General features: G+C 50.5%; 1 protein-coding gene across 4 annotated transcripts in view; it reads right to left on the bottom strand.

Annotated features, from left to right (window-relative positions):
- Positions 1–4400: 4400 nt before the first annotated feature.
- The window catches only part of LOC140492374 (lysophosphatidic acid receptor 6), a 53896-nt gene continuing 35572 nt past the window's right edge, over positions 4401–22724 (bottom strand). Inside the window, exons 2-3 of one of the 4 annotated variants that reach the window (XM_072591293.1) lie at positions 7725–7864; positions 4401–5453 (exon numbers count right to left, since the gene is read on the bottom strand). In XM_072591293.1, coding sequence (XP_072447394.1) covers positions 4432–5421 — 990 coding nt within the window. In that variant the 5' untranslated portion in view covers positions 5422–5453; positions 7725–7864 and the 3' untranslated portion in view covers positions 4401–4431. Of the gene's footprint in view, positions 5454–7724; positions 7865–8940; positions 9092–22724 lie in introns of those variants that run through there. The other 3 variants (XM_072591291.1, XM_072591294.1, XM_072591292.1) reach the window with 3 other exon arrangements.

The following is a 22724-nucleotide window of genomic DNA, read 5'->3' on the forward strand; positions in this document are numbered from 1 at the left end:
GCTGAAGAAATGGCTCCTCATTTCCATTCTAAACTGACCCCCTCTAATTCCAAGGCCGTGCCCATGGGTCCTAGTCTCCCCGCCTGACGGAAACAATTTCCCAGCGTCCACCCTTTCTAATCCTTGCATTTCCTTTCAGAAACCATGATCAAATCCGCCCCTCACCTCAACTTCTCACCAGGACGTGCTTTTCCAATGCTAACCACGCTCTGAGCAAACAGGGGACCCTCTACCGACTTTGGTTCCTTAGCCAATCAGGCAGCAGCAGTGATTCCAGCCGACCTTCGACCTGTGCCCAGTCGTTCATAATCCATGCCACAACTGGGAATGGTTTCTCTCTGACCGGACGCCCTCAGGATTAGGAACTCGCCTCCCAGCCTCAACTCTCTCCTCCCAAGAAACCCGCCCTCAGCTTTTTGCAAAACGCCTGCGGAGGCTGGAAACCCAGGGCAAACATGGAGATCGCTGGAAAAGCGCAGCAGGTCTGTGGTGGGAGGGTGTGGGATTGGTGGGGAGACAGAGTCAGCGTCCCAACAGCGGCTGGACTGAAACGCTGTGAGGAAGAGTCGGCGTAATGTTGGCGCTGTTTCTCTCTTTCTGCACACGCGGAGTTTCTCCAGCACCCTCCGCGTCTGTCTCAGCATCTCCCAATCGATCCGAGAGCTGGACGTGTGCACCTTGTCGCTAGGGGAGGCCAACCTCCCACCCTGGAAACCAAAGAGACAGCTCCTGGGATTGATGACCAACTGGCCGCTTGCGGGCCAATGGATTACCTTCTCAGCGAATCAGGAGCCTCGGTACTGAGGCCCGGCATCATCCGCTGCTGCCAGCCAATCAGAGGCCCAGAAGCCTCTAGGTGTTGGAGGCCCAGGTTTCAGAGGCAAGGGGGTAAACGGCTTTATTAAAGTCCCGGTGAGGTGGGAGGTGGGCGCCAACGGCCCTTTCGCCTGTAGACTGGGGCCAGCAGAGCCTCAGGTAATTCGGTTGGTGGTTAATTCTAGGCCGTTCAAAGGGGGACTTGGCTTGACCCCTTGACGGGTGTTAATTGATGTGGGGTTGATATGGTCAGCCTGGACTTTCTCGCCCAGCACTCGAGGTGGCCAGTCAGATGCCCTCCTGTATCTGTGACGCTACCGTCCCTTTTGATCATGAACCTCCATATTGCCAATGCACCATGCCGTCGAAACCCCTTGAGAAAGTCAGTCACCTTGTCGCCTTCATCGATCCTTTCCAAAGACGGATCGATAAACTCATGAGAAGTTAACCACCGTGTGAATTTCCCTCAACAAATCCTTGACAGATTTCCCCCAGTTTGTAATCCCCCGCTCCCCACCACAAACCAGGTTACTTTTCCCACATTTTTGCAGAGTGGATTGCTAGCTTATCCTGATTATTATTTCCGAGATTCTCAAAGACGACCCGCACCGGACTCAAAGTGCGAGCTCCGTCCTCCTCTCTCGACAGCTGTGACTGGACTTGTTGAATTTTTCCAGCAGTCATAGAGATGTACAGCATGGAAACAGACCCTTCGGCCCAACCCGTCCATGCCGACCAGATATCCCAACCCAATCTAGTCCCACCTGCCAGCACCCGATCCATATCCCTCCAAACCCTTCCTATTCGTATCCCCATCCAGATGCCTTTTAAATGTTGCAATTGTACCAGCCTCCACCACTTCCTCTGGCAGCTCATTCTATACACATACCACCCTCTGCGTGAAAAAGTTGCCCCTTAGGTCTCTTTTATATCTTTCCCCTCTCACCTTAAACCTATGCCCTCTAGTTCTGGACTCCCCGACCCCAGGGAAAAGACTTTGCCTATTTACCCTATCCACACCCCTCATGCTTTTATAAACCTCTATAAGGTCACCCCTCAGCCTCCGCCGCTCCAGGGAAAACAGCCCCAGCCTGTTCAGCCTCTCCCTATAGTTCAAATCCTCCAACCCTGGCAACAGTCTTGTAAATCTTTTCTGTTTCATAACGTCTTTCCGATAGGAAGGAGACCAGAATTGAACGCAATATTCCAACAGTGGCCTAACCAATGTCCTGTACAGCCGCAACACGACCTCCCAACTCCTGTACTCAATACTCTGACCAATAAAGGAAAGCATACCAAACACCGCCTTCACTATCCTATCTACCTGTGACACCACTTTCAAGGAGCTAGGAACCTGCACTCCAAGGTCTCTTTGTTCAACAACATTCCCCAGGGCCTTACCATTATACCTGGGACTTATACACTTAATGTAGGGTCTACTTATGCACTTACTGTAAACAGGATCGAAAAGAAGGTGTTTGGTATGCTTTCCTTTGGTCAGAGTATTGAGTACAGGAGTTGGGAGGTCATGTTGTGGCTGTACAGGACATTGGTTGGGCCACTGTTGGAATACTGCATGCAATTCTGGTCTCCTTCCTATCGGAAAGATGTTGTGAGCGTCGGAGGCTGAGGGGTGACCTTATAGAGGTTTATATAATCATGAGGGGCATGGATAGGGTAACTAGGCAAAGTCTTTTCCCTGGGGTGGGGGAGTCCAGAACTAGAGGGCATAGGTTTTGGGTGAGAGGGGAAAGATATAAAAGAGACCTCAGGGGCAACTTTTTCACCCAGAGGGTGGTACGTGTATGGAATGAGCTGCTAGAGGAAGTAATGGAGGCTGGTACAATTACAGCATTTAAAAGGCATTTGGATGGGTATATGAATAGGAAGGGTTTGGAGGGATATGGGCCGGGTGCTGGCAGGTGGGACTAGATTGGGTTGGGATATCTGGGTCAGCATGGACGGGTTGGGCCGAAGGGTCTGTTTCCGTGCTGTACATCTCGATGAAGTGCATCAGTCCTGCTGTGATTTGCCATTCCAAAATGCAGCACCTCGCCTTTATCTAACTCAAACTCCAACTGCCACTCCTCGGGCCTGGTTTGTAATCCATTTGGGACGCTGGTGTTGGGCATGGTCAGAAGTCACGTGACACCACGTCATAGTGGGAAATGTTTATTTACAATCACGCGGGTCAGGGTTGAGGCAGTCACACACCCCTAGTGCCTCCTCCGTCCTTTGCCCCAGTATCTAGGGACCTCAACGCCTGTCTTGCTTTCGCTTGGCGGTGACCTTTGCTGAACCCTAGGTCACCACGCCCAGCTGCCCTTCCTTTTGGCAGATTTAGCATTGGAAGTGAAAGTGCTTCAGGAGGAGTATCGCAAGCAAGGCGATTTCACAGCTCCCTGCCAAACCCATTTCTGGCAGTCCATGAGACACCGATGTCGGCAACACAGTCAAAAACATAAACGCCCTTCAGGACTTGTTGAGCGACTGCGAATATCATGTTAAATAAAAGGCTTGAATATTTCCAACAGCTCGACTTAAGATGTTTGGATGCTCTGCTACTTCGGAAATGTTCTCAATTCAGCCAGGGTAGGGGTTTGGGGTTTGGGGTGAGGTGGGGAGCATGATGGTTAAAGTCAACTCGGCGAAAGTGAGGGCTGCAGATCGGAGTCGGTGGGGGGGGGGGTTGGTGCTGGAAAAGCACAGCGGGTCAGGCAGCATCCGAGGAGCGGGAGAATCGACGTTTCGGGGCATGAGCCCTACATCAGGAATGAGGGCCGAGCGGCGATACCGCTGGCCCTTAAATGCAGTCTGGGGACTGGGGTTCAAATCTGACCACGGCAGGCGGCGGAATGTGAATCTATTACAAATTAAAAGTCCAGGGACCGTAAATCCATTGCCAACTGTTGGGGGAAACCCCTATGTGGTGCACTAATAAGGAACTGGTGAATAATGACACAACACCAGATTATAGTCCAATAGGTTTAATCGGAAAGAAGGAGAAAGTGAGGTCTGCAGATGCCGGTTAATTAGAAGTCCTTATAACCTGGTTGAATTGTAACGTGGTTCATCTCAGTTCAACATTGGCTCTGCCACGTCATATCTGAAGGGAAGGAAACAGACATCCATACCTGGTCTGGGCCTACAGGTGACTCCAGACCCACAGCCATGTGGTTGACTCTTAACTGCCCTCTGGGATGGGCAGTAAACACTGGCTCAGCTAGTGATGCCCACAATGGACAGAAAAATGTATCTCAAGGAAGGGGTTTCTTCGTTAGTATGACACACCAAGCAGGGACAATGAGGCCACTCGTTTCCCTGCGCTGGAAACACGCCGGTGGGGGGGGGGGGGGGGGGGGGGGGCGCTTTGTTCACCGGACCCTCTAGTCCTCGCAATTAATGCCGGGTCCTTCACCAGCACCTCCTCCTTAATTGACGCCAGAGTTGCCTTGTCCTGATGTAACCATAAGCCGTCCCTCCCTCCCTTTCCCTTTGAGGGGCACGCCAGACTCGGTCCCCCAACCATTCCCCTCCCCCCAACACGACACCCCCGCCTCCCCCCCCCCCCACCCCCACCCCATCCCCCGCCCTTTCCCAGGTATCTCCTGTCTCTCAAGTCCTTCCTTTCCGGGTGCCGGCATCTGGCTTCGCCCGGGGGGGCGACCGCGAGCGGTTGTTGCAGTCGACGCTGTCCGTGTTCGACGTCAGCGCGTTCCTCAAGGCCTTCATGCCCACGCTCTTCTGGAAGGTCTCCGTGGCGAAGTAGTAGGCCAGGGGGTCGAAGATGGCGTTGAGGCAGGCCACGGAAATGGTGGCGCGGTAGGAGGCCCCCAGTGCCCTCTCCTGGCTGGGTGCGGCCAGGTAGAGCAGGAGCACTGTGTGGTACGGCAGGAAGCAGATCACGAAGATGACAACGTTGGCCGCCACCATGTTGCGGATCTTGTGCCAGTCCACGTAGTCCATGCGGGCGGCAGAGCTACGGTGGACCCCTCTCAGGAGGGCCAGAGAGCAAACCAAGATGGTGGACAGCGGGATACCGTAGCCGACCAGAAGGGTGGGCACCACCGTGGCCGGGTTGGTGACGTAGCTGGGCTTCTGGTGGAAGCAGAGCTGGCACTCTTCGGTGGCGTTGCCGGGCTTTCGGATCAGCAGGTAGGGCGGGATGCTGGCGCCCACCACCAACAGCCAGACCCCGGCGCTGATCCACTTGGCCTGGCCGCGCAGCGAGTTCACCCGTGACTTCATGGGGAAGCAGATGGCGACGCAGCGGTCCAGGCTGATGCAGGTGAGGAAGAAGATGCTGCCGTACATGTTCACCAGGAAGATCAGCCCGGTCAGCTCACAGAGGAGTGGGGGCAGGGTCCTCCGGTCCACGTAGTACAGGATGCGCACGGGCAGCGATGCCACCAGCAGCAGGTCAGTGCAGGCCAGGTTCTTCATGTAGACGGTGGTCTGCGAGCGGATCTTTGTGAAACGGAAGAAGAAGACCAGAGCCAGGGTGTTGAACAGCAGGCCGAGCAGGAAGATGAAGCTGAACAAGGTCACGTAGAGATGGTCCGTCCACTGCTTGGGATTGAGGCAGCTCCCGTTCACTTCCCCCATTCCCGCTGCTCGTCTTCAGGCTTGGGGAGCACCTGCAGGGAGGGAAAGGATACAGGCATGGCGTCAGACCACACAGAGACAGGCCCTCTGACTCAAACTGGTCCCTGCTGAGTAAAGTGTCCGTCCACGCTAACCCTATTAAGACATAGGAGTGGAAGTAAGTCCATTCAGCCCATTGGGTCCACTCCACCACTCAATGACGGGCCTTTCAATGCCACTTACCCGCCCTCTCCCCGTGTCCCCGAATTCCTTGCGAGATTGAGAACTTGACTTCCCTGCACGTGGCCCATACCCTTCTAATCCTTCCATGTATTTGTCCAACTGCCTTTTAAATGTTGTTAATGTACCCGCCCCAACCACTTCCACTGGCAGCTCATTCCATCTGCATACCACCCTCTGGGTAAAAAAGTTGTCCCTCAGGTTCCCTTTTATTCTTTCCCCTCGAACCTTAACCTGATGCCCTCTAGTCCTCGATTCCCCAACCTTGGGAAAAAGACTGAGTGTGTTCACCCTATCCATGCCTCTGATGATCTTATCCACCTCTATAAGGTCACCCCTCAGTCTCCCACGCTCTAAAGATAAAAGCTCTAACCTGTCCAATGTCTCCCTATAACTCAGAGCGTTGAGCCCTGGCCACATCCTTGTAAATTTCTTCTGCACTCTTTCCAGTTTAATAACATCCTCCCAGGAGCAAGGTGACCATAACTGAACACAATACGCCAAGTGTGGCCTCACCAACATCCTGTATAACTGCAACATAACTTCCCACCTTCTATACCCAGTGCCCTGACTGATGATGGCCAGTGTGTCCAAAGCTTCCTTCCCTGCCCTGTCTACCTGTGAGTTCACTTTCAGAGAACCATGTACCTGAACTCCAAGGTCTCTCTGTCCCACTACACTCCTTAAGGCCCCACCATTCACCATGAAACTCCTCCCATGATTTGACTTTCCAAAAGGCAAGATCTCATAGTTATCAATATTAAACTCCATTTGCCATTTCCCAGCCCATTTCCCCAGCTGATCAAGGTCCTGCTGCAATTTCTGATCACTTTCCTCACTGTCCATGAATCTGCTTATTTTTGTGTCATCAGCAAACGTACTAATCATGCCCTTGTACATTCTCATCCAAAACATTGATGTCGATAACAAACAGCAATGGGCCCAGCTCCGACCCTGGAGGCATTCCAGTCTGACAAGCATCCTTCCACTCTTACCCTCTGCTTCCTGCCATCAAGCCAATTGTGTATCCAGCTCCCCCCGGATTCCATACGATCTAATCTTCCAAAGCACCCTCCCTTGTGGAACCTTATCAAAGGCCTTCCTGAAATCCATATGGACCACGTCTTCTGCCCTGCCCTTGTCAACTTTCCTGATCACTTCATCAAAGAACTCCAACAAATATGTGAGGCATGGTCTCCCATTCACAAAGCCGTGCTCACTACTCCAAATCAAACCCTGATTTTCCAAACGCAAGTATTTCTTATCTCTCAGAGTCTTCTCAAGTAACGTACCCACCACAGATGTTAGATTTACTGGTCGATAATTTACACGTTTATTTTTGTAGCCCTTCTTGAATAACGGCACAATATTCGCTCCCCTCCAGTTTTCAAGGACCTTACCCGTGGCTAACGATGATGCAAAAATATCAGCCAAGGTCTCCGCAAATTCTTTTCTAGCCTCTGGCAGTGTTCTTAGATATATCTGGTCTGGACCAGGAGATTTATTCACCTTCATACATTCTAATACATCCAACTCCTCCTCTACTGAGATACGGACTGCCCACAAGGTATCACCACTAACTTCTTCAAATTCCCAAGTCTTCATGTCTTTCTCCACGGTAAACACAGAGGAGAAATATTCATTGAGGACCTCACCCATCTCCTGTGGCTCTACACTATTCTCTCTGGAGTTAGTCTTTCCCCTTTACTACACTTAAAGTACCTCTTTCAATTCATCCTGATCATCTCAGCCCAGGCTATCTCGTGCTCTCTTTCGGCCCTCCTGGTTACCTTCTCCAGTAAACTCCTGTATCCCGTTTGTACCTCCAGGGGTTCTCGAGATCCCACCTGCCTCTACCTGAGCCACTCCGACACTTTTCCAGGTGAAAGCCTCAATATCTCTTATCATCCAGGGTTCCCTATTCCTGCCACCCAATCCTTTCACCCTCACAGGAACACGACAGACCTTGAACTCTAGCAATTCCCCCTTTTAAAGGCCTCCCACTAGCCGGAGATTCCAAAACCTGCGAACAAACTGCTCCAAGCAATCCCTGTAAGCTCCTGTCGAATTCCATCGAACTTCACCTTTCCCCCAGTTTCCCTCTTGAACCTGCGGACCCTGATGAAGGGCTTTTGCTCGAAACGTCGGTTTCGAAGCTACTCGGATGCTGCCTGAACTGCTGTGATCTTCCAGCACCACCAATCCAGAATTTAAGTTTGCGAAACTGCCGGAGGGGAACAAAAATATGGATTGTGGATGAAAAGACTTTGGAAAACGTTCCATAGCTCTGTTTCAAAGCACCCTGCTGCGCAACATTTTCCAGTTTTGTGTTCTCCACGTCCAGCTTTATTCACTACATTAATGATCAACCTGATATTTAACAGTAATTTCTGCCTCAGTCCCAGAGGAACTGGTCTTTCCTCACAGAGTGACACTACGGGAACAGGCTGAATGGGCTGGGGCTGTTCTCCCTGGAGCATCGGGGTGACCTTATAGAGGTTTATAAAATCATGAAAAACCTGGATAGGATAAACAGACAAAGTCTTTTCCCTGGGGTCAGGGAGTCCAGAACTAGAAAGGTTTAGGGTAAGAGGGGAAAGATATAAAAGAGTCCTAAGGGGCAACTTTTTCACGAAGAGGGGGGTACGGGTATGGAATGAGCTGCCAGAGGATGTGGTGGAGGCTGATACAATTGCAACATTTAAGAGGCATCTGGATGGGGATATGAATAGGAAGGGTTTGGAGGGATATGGGCCGGGTGCTGGCAGGTGGGACTAGATTGAGTTGGGATATCTGGTCGGCATGGACGGGTTGGACCGAAGGGTCTGTTTCCGTGCTGTACATCTCTATGACTGTGTGACTCGAAGATGGTTTTCGTATGGAAGGTCAAACTTGGATGGGCCGAAGGGCCTGTTGCTGTGTTGTGATGTTCTGTGTCCCCTTTTTAAGCTTTAAGCGGAGGCTCTCACCTGAGGGGAAGGGAAAGGTTGAGGAAGGGAATCCTTCCCTCCGCGGGAATCGAAGCCAACGCAAACTGGCCAATCAGCCGACTGAGCAACCCCCAATCCCCCCCCCAACCAGGCCGTGATCGGGTAATGGGCTGAAGGCCCTCATTCCTTGCTGTTAAAAAACTCTCCTGACTCTCTGGTTGCTTCCGCATGACTGAACAATTGAATCTCCCAACCTTACGCCTCCCAGAGATTTCTAACTTCAGAAACACAGCTCTCTGCTTTGTAGAAAACTGCCTGGGCACAGCCAGTTCCCCTTTGCCGGCCACCAGTAGCTCACTCGTTCTTTTACCCGGCAATCCGTCTTTCAGATCTTGATCGGATCCTCACACAAATAGGCGCTCTTCCTTTGGAGCGGATTCACTCTTGATTTTGCCATGTCCTGCTCGATCACTGTGCTATTGACTGAAGTGTTGCAGTGGAGATTGTGTACCGAGAACTGATCTCCTCCCACTCCCCTCCCACTTGATGTCTACCCTGTGTGTCCAATCTCATCTTCAGAACCAGGCACGGCGCTATTTCCTTCCTCAATGTGCTGCAAACATAGACAGATCTTGCACACATTTCAGTGTCCTCTTAGCACTTGTTCCCATCCTCCCCGCTCCAGTCAGTGATGAACCCCCTCCTGTACAATCCAAGGAAACACAAGCGGAGGCCATTTGACCCATAATGTCTGTGCTGACCCCTCCAGAAAGGCTTAGAGTCCCGACAGTGCGGGAACAGGCTGTTTAGCCCTATACCAGCTCTCCGAAGAGCACCCCTTACCCCTATCCCTGCATTTCCCACGGCTCACCCACCTAGCCCGCACACCCCTGGGCAGTTTAACACGGCCAATCCACTCTGACCTGCGCATCGTTTGGACTGCAGGAGGAAACCGGAGCACCCGGAGGAAACCCACGCAGATGCGGCAGGGGGGGGAAGCGCGCAAACTCCGCTCAGAGAGTCGCCCAAGGCTGGGATCGAACCTGGGTCCCTGGCGCTGGGAGGCAGCCATGCTAATCACTGAGCCATCAGTGTCTTCCCATCAGCTCCCCCCCCCCAACCCCCAGTGTTTTTGAAAGGCCCGATTGCCCATCATTGCATCTTTCACCAACCACGCAAGATTGGCGTTCCCCTGCCTCGTGATCCTTTTTTTTAACTCCACCAGGGAGGAGTGAAGTAGACCATTCAGCCCATCAAGTCTGCTGTGCCAGTCAAAGGTCAGACTGATAACCCTCAATTCTGCATTCCCGCCTTTTCCCCATGACCCTTGATTCTCCTTCCTGATGAAGGATCTATCTCAGCCTTGAACGCACCTATTGACCCAGCCTCGAGATCCCTCTGTGGTGAAGAATTCCACAGATTCGTTCCCCTCTGAGAGGAGAAATTGTTCCTTATCTCTGTCTTAAATGCGTGACCCCTTATTTTGAGCTATGCCATCTGATGCTGGACTCTTGCCCCAAGGAGAAACCGCCTTTCCAATTCTCCCCAGTCTGGGTCTCTAAGGATCTTGTCGAATCCCCACAGTGTGGAAGCAGGCCATTTGGCCCATCGGTCTACACCCACCATCCGAAGAGCACTCCATTTCCCCTACCCTGCCCTTCCCGTGGCCCACCTAGCCTGCACAACCCTGGACACCATGGGCAATTTAGCACGACCAATCTCCCCTAACCTGCACATCTTTAGACTGTGGGAGGAAACCCGTGCACACAGAGGGGGGAGGACAGTCGTCCGTGGTTGGCGGGGGTGAGGGGGGGGGGGGAATCGAACCTGGCTCCCTGGTGCAGCAACTTTCCCTGGAACATCAGAGGGTGAGGAGAGTTTTATAAAATCGTGAGGGTCGTAGACAGGGTAAATAGCCAAAGTCCTTTTCCCTGGGGGGGGGTGGGTGAGTCCAAAACCTGAGAGCGCCCTGAGGAGCAATGTTTTCACTCAGAGGGTGGTGCGCGTGTGGAATGAGCTGCCAGAGGAAGTGGTGGAGGCTGGTACAATGACAGCATCGCAAATGCATCTGGGTAGGTAGACGATTCAGAAGGGTTTAGAGGGATAGGTGCTGACAAATGGGTACTAGATGAATTTCGGATATCTGGTCAGCATGGGCTAGTTGGACCGAAGGGTCTGTTTCCATTACCGTACAGCTCTATGACTCTATGCTAACCACTGAGCCATTGTGTATAAGGTCACCCCTTATTCTTCTCAAATCCCATGAGTGCAGACTCAGTCAACTCAACCTTTCCTCATCCATCCATAACCAAAAGGAATATTCCCTCGAACCTACCGACTTAGCCATACAGTCTTTCCGAGGTTTATTCGGGGTCATTTAGGGTATTTAAACTGTCAATGGATAGACATATGGATGGGAATGGAATGGTGTAGGTGAGATGGGCTTCAGGCTGGTTCCACAGGTCGGCGCAACATCGAGGGCCGAAGGGCCTGTACTGTGCCGGAATGTTCCATGGTGTTTGTACTGAAAAAAAATAAAACCAGAGGGAGTGTTGCGTGGGCCTGGCCTGATGAACCTTCTCTGTATTGCCTCCAATATATCTCCGGGGAGATTGCAGGCCGAAGCCTGTTCACAGTATTCTTGTTGTGTTAAACTTTCTACCGTTTATAGTTTCAGCAAAACCTCCCTATTTTAATATTCCATTCCTTTTGAAACATTTGCCTTCCCTATGGTCGTTACGTGTGATTCATGCACGAAGATCCCCAAATTCCTTTGTTCTGCGGCTTTCCGGAATTTCTCTCTCCAGTTAAGGAACACTCAGCTCCTCTATTCTTCCTGCCAAAGCGCACAGCCTCACGCTTCCCCATCTGCCTGGTGTTTGCCCACCTAGCGATCTCTCTCTTCCTTCCCACTTATTTTAGCCGTGATGTGGAGGTGCCGGGCGTTGGACTGGGGTGGACAAAGGCAGAAATCACATGACACTGGGGTGGACTCGGGACAGGTTTTCGGAGCGATGGTCCCTTGTCAGCTGGAGTGCGGTGTCACATGCCTTCTGACTTAATTGTTGTGACATCCATAGACTTGACATCAGTTTACTCACTTCCCTCATCACGTCAATAGATACTAATCAGGAGAAAATGAGGACTGAAGGTGCTGGAGAAGTAAATAGGGTCGCAGGTAGATAGGATAGTGAAGAAGGTGTTTGGTATACTTTCCTTTATTGGTCAGAGTATTGAGTCCAGGAGTTGGGAGGTCATGTTGCGGCTGTACAGGACATTGGTTAGGCCACCGTTGGAATATTGCATGCAATTCTGGTCTCCTTCCTGTCGGAAAGATGTTGTGAAACTTGAAAGGGTTCAGAGAAGGTTCACAAAGAAGTTGCCAGGGTTGGAGGATCTGAGCTACAGGGAGAGGCTGAACAGGCTGGGGCTGTTCTCCCTGGAGTGTCAGAGGCTGAGGGGTGACCTTATAGAGGTCTATAAAATCGTGAAGGGCATGGATAGGGTAAATAGACAAAGTCTTTTCCCTGGGGTGGGGGAGTAAAGAACTAGAGGGCAAAGGTTTAGGGTGAGAGGGGAAAGATATAAAAGGGAGTAAGGGACAACTTTTTCATACAGAGGGTGGTACGTGTATGGAATGAGCTGCCAGAGGAAGTGGTGGAGGCTGGTACAATTACAACATTTAAGAGGCATTTGGATGGGTATATGAATAGGAAGGGTTTGGAGGGATATGGGCCGGGTGCTAGCAGGTGGGACTAGATTGAGTTGGGATATCTGGTCGGCATGGATGGGTTGGACCGAAGGGTCTGTTTCCGTGCTGTACATCTCTATGACTCTAAGTCAATGTTGAGAAAGTGTGGTGCTGGAAAAGCACAGCTGGTCAGGCAGCATCCGAGGAGCAGGAGAATCAACGTTTCGGGGCATGAGCCCTTCGTCAGGAATGTAGGGGGTGGATGAGAAATAAATAGCGGGGTGGGATGGGAGCTGGGGGGAAGGTAGCTGGGGACGCGATAGGTAGATGTAGGTTGGAGATGGTGGTATTAGGTCAGAGGGGAGGTTGGAGTGGATAGGTGGGAAGGAAGATGGACAGGTAGGACAGGTCAAGGGGGCGGTGCTGAGTCGGGAGGGTTGGATCTGGGATAGGATGCAGCCATAACCACCCCACCCCCAATATTTAGCATTCGCTCTTTTCCAAATCCCCCTCCCCCTCAGATACAACCCTCCAACTCTTTTTCTGACATTAAGATTGAGTATTGCTCTTCGGGACAATGTGTCCGGGAATTAATAACTGGGAATTTGTAACAGGAAGTAAGGGGGTGGCTGAAGAATTGGACGAACGTTTCCCATTCACTGCAGAGGATCCTTGACGCAGCCAAGAAATATCTATCGAACGGAAAATGGAAAGGAGTGAGAAACGCACGAAATTCGCAATCTTTAGGAGATTGGAGACTGAGTAACATGTTGGAGGTATGGACTGACGCGTCCCTATTGGTTTCCAACCTCAAAGAGGAACCTGGTGCTGGAGGTGATTTGAAACTTGGTAACACTCCTGGCAGCTTGTATGAGGTGGAAAATTAGCCAATCACCTTAGCTTTAAAAAAAAGGGAGAGAGACCAACTGTAGGCCATTTGGGCTGAACTTCTGTCAGAGGGAAATGTTCAAAGCTTTTCTTAAAAACATCACGACAGGGCACTAAGGGAAAAAAAAACGTTGAGGTGACATGATTTTGTGAAAGGGTAGTTGTCCTGAAGTTGGATTGGGAGCTCTCTCACGAAGTAAGATACTACCTCAAAAGTTAATGTCGAAATCAAATACTCGTGGGCTAGAGGTGGAATATTGGCATCCATAAGACAATGAGTACAGGAGCAGAATTAGGCCATTCGGTCCATCAGGTCTGCTGTGCCATTCGATTGTGGCTGATCGGTTTCTCAACCCCGTATCCCTTGATCCCTTTACCAGTTAAGAACCGACCTTTCTCTCTCTTAAAGACACTCAATGACTTGACCTCCACAGCCCTCTGCAGCAATGAGTTCCACAGATTCACCACTCTCTGGCTGATGAACTCTCTCTTCATCCCAGATCTAAAGGGTCGTCCCTTCGCTCTGAGGCTGTGCCCTCGGGTCCTAGTTTCTTCTACTTCTCTGTGCCCTCTCTATCATGTCCAGTCAGAGCCCAGCCTCCATCCTTTAATACTCCATCACAGACCCAGAGTCCTCATAGGACAAGCCATTCACCCCTGGGATCAGTCTTGGAACCCTCCTTTGGACCCCCTCCAATGCCAGAACATCTCTTCTTTGACACAGAGTCCTAAAATGCTCATTCTATTCCAAATCTAGTCTGATCAGAGCCTCATACAGCCTCATGCAGTATGTCTCTGCTCTTGTATTCTAACCCTCTTGTCATGAATGCTAGCATTGCATTTGCCTTCCCAGCTACAACTGAACCTGCATGCTAACCCGAAAAGAATCCTGGAGGAGAACTCCCGAATTGCTTTCTGCTTCGGACCTCTGGAGTCTTTTCCCACTTGGAAAGTAGCCTTCACCTCTACTCTTCCGATCAAAGTGCATAACTTCACAACTTCCTCCGTTGTGTTCCATCTGCCACTTCTTTGCCCACTCTCCCAGTCTGTCCAAGTCCTTCTGCAGCCTCCCCACTCCCTCAATGCTATCTGTCCCTTCACATATCGCTGCGTCATCTGCAAAATGAGCAACAACGCCTTCAGTCCCTTCGTCCACTGCGTTAATGTAGAGCGTGAGTAGTTGTGGTCCCAGCAATGACCCCTGAGGAACTCTACTAATCACCGGCTGCCATCTTGAAAAACACCTCCTTTGTCCTCAGTGGTTAACACTGCTGCCTCACAGCGCCAGAGAGCCGGGTTCAATTCCCACCTCAGGCAACAGTCTGTGTGGAGTTTGCACATTCTCCCTGTGTCTGTGTGGGTTTCCTCCGGGTGCTCCGGTTTCCTCCCACAGTCCAAAGATATGCAGGTCAGGTGAATTGGCCGTGCTAAATTGCCCGTAGTGTTAGGTGAAGGGGTTAATGTAGGGGTATGGGTCTGGGCGGGTTGCTCTTCGGAGGGTCAGTGTGGACTTGTTGGGCCAAAGGGCCTGTTTCCACACTGTAAGTAATCTAATCTAATTTAATCGAATCTAGTCCCCACTCTCTGCCTTCCTCCAGTCAACCAATCCTCTATCCATGCCAGGCCCTTGCCCTTAACACCATGGGGCTCTGACCTTATGTAGCAGCGTCCTATGCAGTACCTTGTTGAAGGCCTTCTGGATATCCACATAGATCATGTCCAATGGGTCTCCTTTGTCCAACTTGCTCGTTAGCTCCTCACAGATCTATCAGGCAAGACCTACCCTTGACAAAGCCATGCTGACTCAAGTCTTCTTTACTATACAACTAAGAGAGGCTAACCAGCCTCTAGTTTCCTGTCTTCTCCCTCTTTATGGGCATTTAAACGGGCATTGGATAGGCATATGGAGGATAGTGGGCTAGTGTAGGTTAGGTGGGCTTGGATCGGTGCAACATCGAGGGCCAAAGGGCCTGTACTGCGCTGTATTCTTCTATGTTCTATGTTCTATGTAGTGGGGTTGAGAAACCTATCAGCCATGATTGAATGGCGGAGCAGAATCGATGGGCTGAATGGACTAGCTTCTGCTCCTAAGCCTTCTGATTTGTTTTTAAGTCTTCCCTATCCCACAATAACTAACTAATGGAAAATGGAGATTGGACCAACATTGGCTTTTCCAAGTTGGCAAGGTGGAATGAGTGGTGGTTTGATGAGTCAACTCAGTTGGCCGGAAGGCTGCTTTGCAACGCAGGGTGAATGCCAACTGAGCGGGCTCGTTGCTGCACTGGGTGAGTTTACCATGAAGACCCTGCCTCCTCAGGCTTACCTCAGGCCTGAGGAGCGGTGACCCTCAGCTTGGGTTCACCACCAGCTGGTTCTCTCAAACGACCACCCGCCCCCCCGGGGTGGGGTGCAGTGGAAATGGAGGGTGGTATTCATGCTCTGACACTATTCAACTCAATGTTGAGTCTTCCCGACTGGGCAGAAACGGAGATGTTGTTCCTGCAGCTTATGTCAGACTTCGTTGGAACCTTGCTACAGTCCCTGGACAAGGCATCCTGCTCTTTTGGCATTGTTGAACAACTGTCCAGTTACCCAATCCCTTGTTGCCTGTATGGTAGGCAGGGTCTGGCCTATTTTCTACTATTTGCATTCTTAACCACTGACACCTATTTAACATCTCTATCACTCCTCTCTCACCTTTCGCACTCTCTTTGCCACTCGCTCGGGGTGCTCTCGTCATCTGTTGCACGTGCCCCTCCTCCCCTTCACTCCGTACCATATAGAGCATCGTCTCCCAGCCCTTTTCCCAGTCTGGCAGGAGTCAGGAGGTAATGTTGGAGCTGTATCAGAGGGTTGGTCAGGCCACAGCTGGAGTGCTGAGTGCAGTTATGGTCACCTCACTACAGGAAGGACGTGACAGCACTGGAGGGCGGTACAGGGGAGCATCACCAGGGTGTTGCCTGGGACAGAGAAATTGAGCTACAAGGAGAGACGAGACGGACTTGGATGGTTTTCTTTCAAGCTGAGGAGACCGAGGGGGGGGACATGCTTGAGGTGTGTCAAATTGAGGGGATGGGACAGGCTGAATAGATTTGGTTGAGGGGCCAATCACGAGAGGGTAAGGGGCAGGAGATTCAGAGGGGATTTGTGGGGGGGAAAAGAAGACACTTTCCCTCAGCAGGAAGCGGGAATGCGCTGCCTGGAAGCTTCCGGCCTTTCAAAAGATATTTGGATGAGCACTTCAAATATCCGAACTCTCCAGGATATGGGACAAGTGCAGGAAATTGGGGATTAGCGTGCCTTTAGCTGGAGTTCTGATGGGCCGAAGGGACTTTTCAGCTCTGGATGAATCGACGAAAGTTTTCAGCTCCGAAGAAGAGACGCAGAACATTAAACCTCTCTCTCTCTCCGTAAATACTGAGTCATTCCTGCTGACTTTCTCCGGTGCTTCGTGCTGTGATTCCACACGGACTGCAGCTCAACAAATCCTTTCCGTGGGGGCAGTTATGGGGTTGGGCGATACAGCGGGAGAAACCAAAATGTTGACTTTGGTGCCCCCTACACTGCGAGGAACTGCAGATGACCCGAAGCGGGCTGTTGGTAAAGCATAGGACTCAATGGCACCGGGACAATAAATGAAAATTGCCAAGAGGCTGGAATTGGTGGAGCGCGGGTGTCAGTGAGGGGTGGGGGAGCTGGAGGAGACTGTAGAGTCAGGGAGCAGGAGCCTGGATGATACATCAGCTAGAACATCTACCCTTGAACCTGTTCTTAAGGAATAATGTACTTGGAAAAGCATTCTAGCAAGTCAGCGTGGTTGTCAAACAAATCAAACATCTGTATCCCTCTGCTCCCCACCTACGCATGCATCTTTGAGCTTTCCAAAAGGGTGAAGTTAGGGGCTTGTGGAGCTGGGGGTAATTTCTTAGAATCGATGGAAGATTGGTTAGTGCACACAAGATGCAGAAGACAGCCTAGAGTAATGTTTATCCAATTTTACTGAGGAGATTGGTTGCAACGATGATATAGACCATGTAAGGCAAGTGGGCAACAAGATGACAAGTGTTAGGCAGGGGACTTTTCACCTCAGTCTTGAGAATTATTATGCCTGGGCAGGGATGAATATGTTGCAAATTTTTACAGACTGTATTCCTGTTTTGAGATGCACTCTGAAAGTTTATATGTTGGCTGCCAAAGAGGAGTCTTGAGTAGAGATATTGGGAAGTTATGTTGCAGTTGTACAGGACGTTGGGTGAGGCCACACTTGGAGTATTGTGTTCAGTTATGGTCACCTTGCTCTAGGAAGGATGTTATTAAACTGGAAAGAGGGCAGAAGAAATTTACAAGGATGTTTTCTGGACTCAACGGTCTGAGTTACAGGGAAGACGTTGGACAAGCGAGGACTTTTTTCCTTAGAGCGTGGGAGACTGAGGGGTGACCTTATAGAGGTGGATAAGATCATGAGAGGCATGGATAGGGGGAACACACTCAGTCTTTCCCCCAGGGTTGGGGAATCGAGGACTAGAGGGCATCAGGTTAAGGTGAGAGGGGAAAGAATAAAAGGGAACCTGAGGGACAACTGTTTTACCCAGAGGGTGGTACACAGATGGAATGAGCTGCCAGTGGAAGTGGTTGGGGCGGGTACATTAACAACATTGAAAAGGCATTTGGACAAATACATGGAGAGGGAAGGATTAGAATGATATGGGCCAAGTGCAGGGAAATGGGGTTAGTGTGGATGGACATTTTGGTCAGCATGGACCAGTTGGGCCGAAGGGCCTGTCTATGTGCTGTAGGACTCTATAACTCTAAGACTCATTTATCTTTTGTGACTGCAAGCATGGATATCTTCAAGATATTAACAGGAAAATACGTAATAGATAAAGGGAAACTATTTCCACTGGTCGGGGGTTTAAGAATAAGGGGATATAGACTGAAGAATTAAGGTCAGACCGTTCACGAAAGATGTTAGGAAGCACTTCTGTACACAAGGGGTGATGGATCTTTTGAACACTCTTCTACAGATGGCAGTAGCTGCTGGATCAGCTGTTAATTTTAAATCTTAGATAGATAGGTTTTTGTTAAGCAAATATATTCAAGGGTGTGGGTCAAAAAAAGAGGGTTACCTCAGTTTACAACAGGATCTGGACCAGATGGGCCAATGGGCCGAGAAGTGGCAGATGGAGTTTAATTCAGATAAATGCGAGGTGCTGCATTTTGGGAAAGCAAATCTTAGCAGGACTTTTACACTTGATAGTAAGGTCCTAGGGAGTGTTGCTGAACAAAGAGACCTTGGAGTGCAGGCTCATAGCTCCTTGAAAGTGGAGTCGCGGGTAGATAGGATAGTGAAGAAGGCGTTTGGTATGCTTTCCTTTATTGGTCAGAGTATTGAGTACAGAGTTGGGAGGTCGTGTTGCGGCTGTACAGGACATTGGTTAGGCCACTGTTGGAATATGGTGTGCAATTCTGGTCTCCTTCCTATCGGAAAGACGTTGTGAGCGTCGGAGGCTGAGGGGTGACCTTATAGAGGTTTATATAATCATGAGGGGCATGGATAGGGTAACTAGGCAAAGTCTTTTCCCTGGGGTCGGGGAGTCCAGAACAAGAGGGCATAAGTTTAAGGTGAGAGGGGAAAGATATAAAAGAGACCTAAGGGGCAATGTTTTCACGCAGAGGTTGGTACGTGTATGGAATGAGCTGCCAGAGGAAGTGGTGGAGGCTGGTACAATTGTAACATTTAAGAGGCATTTGGATGGGTATATGAATAGGAAGGGTTTGGAGGGATATGGGCTGGGCGCTGGCAGGTGGGACTAGATTGGGTTGGGATAACTGGTCGACATGGACGGGTTGGGCCGAAGGGTCTGTTTCCATGCTGTACATCTCTCTGACTCCATATTGAGGTAGGCCACAGACCAGCCATGAATGACAGCACAAGCTTAAGGGGCTGAATGGCCTACTCCAGTTCCGAGGTTCCTGGAAGACAGCTTAAGTTGCTGGATGTGAAGCATGGCAATACACAGCATCCGAGGAACAGGAAAGTCAACATTTCTGGTCAAGACCCTTGGTCAGGACTCATATTGACTCTGACTTCCTGCATCTGCAGTCCTTCCAAACCAGACAACCAGAGACTCCTTCCCAGGACAGAAGTGGCTATCACGAGGGGACGTTATTTTAAGGTGATTGGAAGAAAGTTTAGGCGAGATGTCAGAGGTAGGTTCAGAGACTGAGAGTAGAGTCAGGGACATTTAGGTGACTCTTGGGTAGGCCCATGGATGACAGTACAATGTAGGGTCTGTAGGTTAGTCTGATCATAGAGTAGGATCAAAGGCCGGCACAACATTGAGGGCCGAAGGGCCTGTACTGTGCTGTCCGGTTCTATGTTCTTAAGTTCCTGGAAGTTTGCACCATTTCCAACTCCCTGCTATCCCACACTAACTATTATCACGGTGGCTCAGTGGTTAGCACTGCTGCCTCATAGCGCCAGGGTCCTGGGATCCATGGAACCCCTTACAGTGTGGAAACAAGCCATTTCGCCCAACAAATCTACACCGACCCTCTGAAGAATATCCCACCCAGACTCATTCCCTTACATTTCCCCCTGACTAATGCACCTGACCTGAACACTACGGGCAATTTAGCACGGCCAATCCCACTAACCTGGACATTTTTTGGACCGTGGGAGAAAACCGGGGCACCCGGAGGGAACCCACGCAGACACGGGGAGAATGTGCAAACTCCACATAGACTGGAATCGAACCTGGGACCGCGGTGCTGTGAGGCAGCAGTGCTAACCTCTGAGCCACTGCGCCACCCCTCAGGTGACTGTCTGTGTGCAGCTTGTCCATTCTCCCCGTGTCTGCGTGGGTTTCCTCTGGGTGCTCCGGTTTCCTCCCACAGTCCAAAGGTGTGCAGGTCAGGGTGGATTGGCCATGCTCAATTGCCAGACAAAACTGAGTACTGCAGATGCTGGAAACCAGAGTCTAAATCAGAGCAGTGCTGGAAAAGCACAGCAGGTCAGGCAGCATATGAGGAGCAGGGAAATAGGGCAAAAGCCCTTCATCAGGAACCATTTTCCTGCTCCTCGGATACTGCCTGACCTGCTGCGCTTTTCCAGCACCACTCTGTAATCTAGACTCAAGCTAAATTGCCCACAGTGTACAGTGATGTACAAGCTAGGTGGATTAGCCTTGGGAAATGCAGGGTTGCAGGATTTGGGTCGGTGAATGGGGAGGGTTGTAGTGGGCTCAATGGGCTGGCTACGCTGTGTGGCCTCTATGGAGGATTAGTCTTGAAGGTGAGAACCCCATGTCCCTAGCCTGTAACCTCAGCCCTTACCTGGGTACCAGGGAATGGCTGTTATCCCCAGTGAACGGTGAAAGACCACTGTTGACCATCGGTTGGATGTCCACGGTCTTCCGTTCCTGTGCTGAGAAAGGTTTTGTCGCTGTGAGAGATTGTGAGTTGGGTTTCACTGGGAATCGAATGTCGATCAAAATTAAACCTGTTGTGACAAAACCTAAACCAAAACCAAACTTCAGAGGAAAGCTTGTGTCCGTCAGCCCTTTCAAGAACTGGGATCACTCGGTTCTTTTAAATGCACGTGCGCGCATACAAATTAGGGACAGTTGAAGGCCATTCTGCCCATCGAGCCTCAACCAGCCCACCCCATGACCCCCAGAGACAATGTTATTTTCTGCCTCATTTCTGTTTTAAATGGGTGAGCTTAGACTTTTAAAGTGTCTCTAGGTTCTAGGTGCTTCCAAACGCCCTCCCCATCAACATCCCTCTAGGTTGCACATGTTTCTATCAAGTCATCTCTTATACTTTCCCAACTCCAGCAGACACTAGTCCAGCCTGCCCAACCTACCCTCATAAAGCAACATCCCCATTAGAGATATTAGTTTGTGAAACTTTATCTGAACTGTCCTCCAATGTGTTTTTGTCCTTTTTTTTATCAGATTAGATTCCCTACAAGTGTGGAAACAGGCCCTTCGGCCCAACCAGCCCACCCCATGACCCCCAGAGACAATGTTATTTTCTGCCTCATTTCTGTTTTAAATGGGTGAGCTTAGACTTTTAAAGTGTCTCTAGGTTCTAGGTGCTTCCAAACGCCCTCCCCATCAACATCCCTCTAGGTTGCACATGTTTCTATCAAGTCATCTCTTATACTTTCCCAACTCCAGCAGACACTAGTCCAGCCTGCCCAACCTACCCTCATAAAGCAACATCCCCATTAGAGATATTAGTTTGTGAAACTTTATCTGAACTGTCCTCCAATGTGTTTTTGTCCTTTTTTTTATCAGATTAGATTCCCTACAAGTGTGGAAACAGGCCCTTCGGCCCAACCAGTCCACACCGACCCTCCGGGGAGTAACCCAGCCAGACCCATTTCCCTCTGACTAATGTACCTAACACTACAGGCAATTTAACATGGCCAATCCACCCTGACCTGGACATCTTTGGACTGTGAGAGGAAACCAGAGCAGCCGGAGGAAACCCACGCAGACACGGGGAGAATATGCAAACTCCACACAGTCAGTCGCCTGAGGTGGGAATTGAACCCGGGTCCCTGGCGCTGTGAGGCAGCAGTGCTAACCGCTGAGCCACTGGGATGGAAGGTTGAATTCTGATCAAAGGATTAACTGATTGATTGATTGATTCCTCCTTAAGTACGATCCATCGAATCCCTACAGTGTGGAAGCAGGACCAGTGAGCCCATACTGACCCTCCGAAGAGCATCCCACCTCATCCCTGTAAACCCTGCCTTTCCCGTGGCTAGTCCGAGCCCGTGTACCCCTGGAGCAACTTCGCATGGCCAATCTGTCTAGAGTGCACATCTTTGGGAGGACTGTGGGAGGAAACACACACAAAAGGTGTGAACTCCGCACAGGCAGTCACCCGAGGCTGGGATCGAACCTGGGACCCGTGCTAATACCGTTACTGATACTGGGCATGGTGCCCCAAACATGTTCTATCAATGCCCTGTCTAACTGAGTACAATTTCCTTGTATTCAATGAACAATAAGATTCGATGATTCTATGATTTTTCCTGACTGTCTGACTGACCTGCAGGCTCACCTTCTGTCATTCACGCACTGGAACACCCAGATCCCTTTAAATCTTCAAGCTGTGCAACCACTTAGATAATAGGCTTTGCTTTCATGCTTCCCGCCAAAAATGGCAATTTTCCCCTACGTTTTCCACACTCAAGTAGCTTCCAATCAGTTGTGCACCCATCTGATTGACAGAAACGCACAAATTGTCAGAGTGTGGAGGGAGGCCATTCATCCCACTGTGTCTGGACTAGCCCTGGGAGCCTCTTCATTCCCTTTGTAGTTCTCTTATGTCCTCTTCACAACTCACTTCCTACCTTTAGGCCTTTCGTCTGAGTCATGTCTGAAGGTTGGTGAACAGTTGCAGTCCTCGAATTGACCCCCCCCCACTGTGTGCACCACTTGTTACAGCTCACCAGGGAAATAGGAGACTCTTATATACACCGTCCGATTCCAGTTAAGCAGCCAAACTTTTATCTCTGCCGAAATACTATTCCCTACTCCGTGAGCTTTGATATTCGG

Source organism: Chiloscyllium punctatum, chromosome 21 (genome assembly GCF_047496795.1).
Source record: "Chiloscyllium punctatum isolate Juve2018m chromosome 21, sChiPun1.3, whole genome shotgun sequence".
Lineage (NCBI taxonomy): Eukaryota > Metazoa > Chordata > Chondrichthyes > Orectolobiformes > Hemiscylliidae > Chiloscyllium > Chiloscyllium punctatum.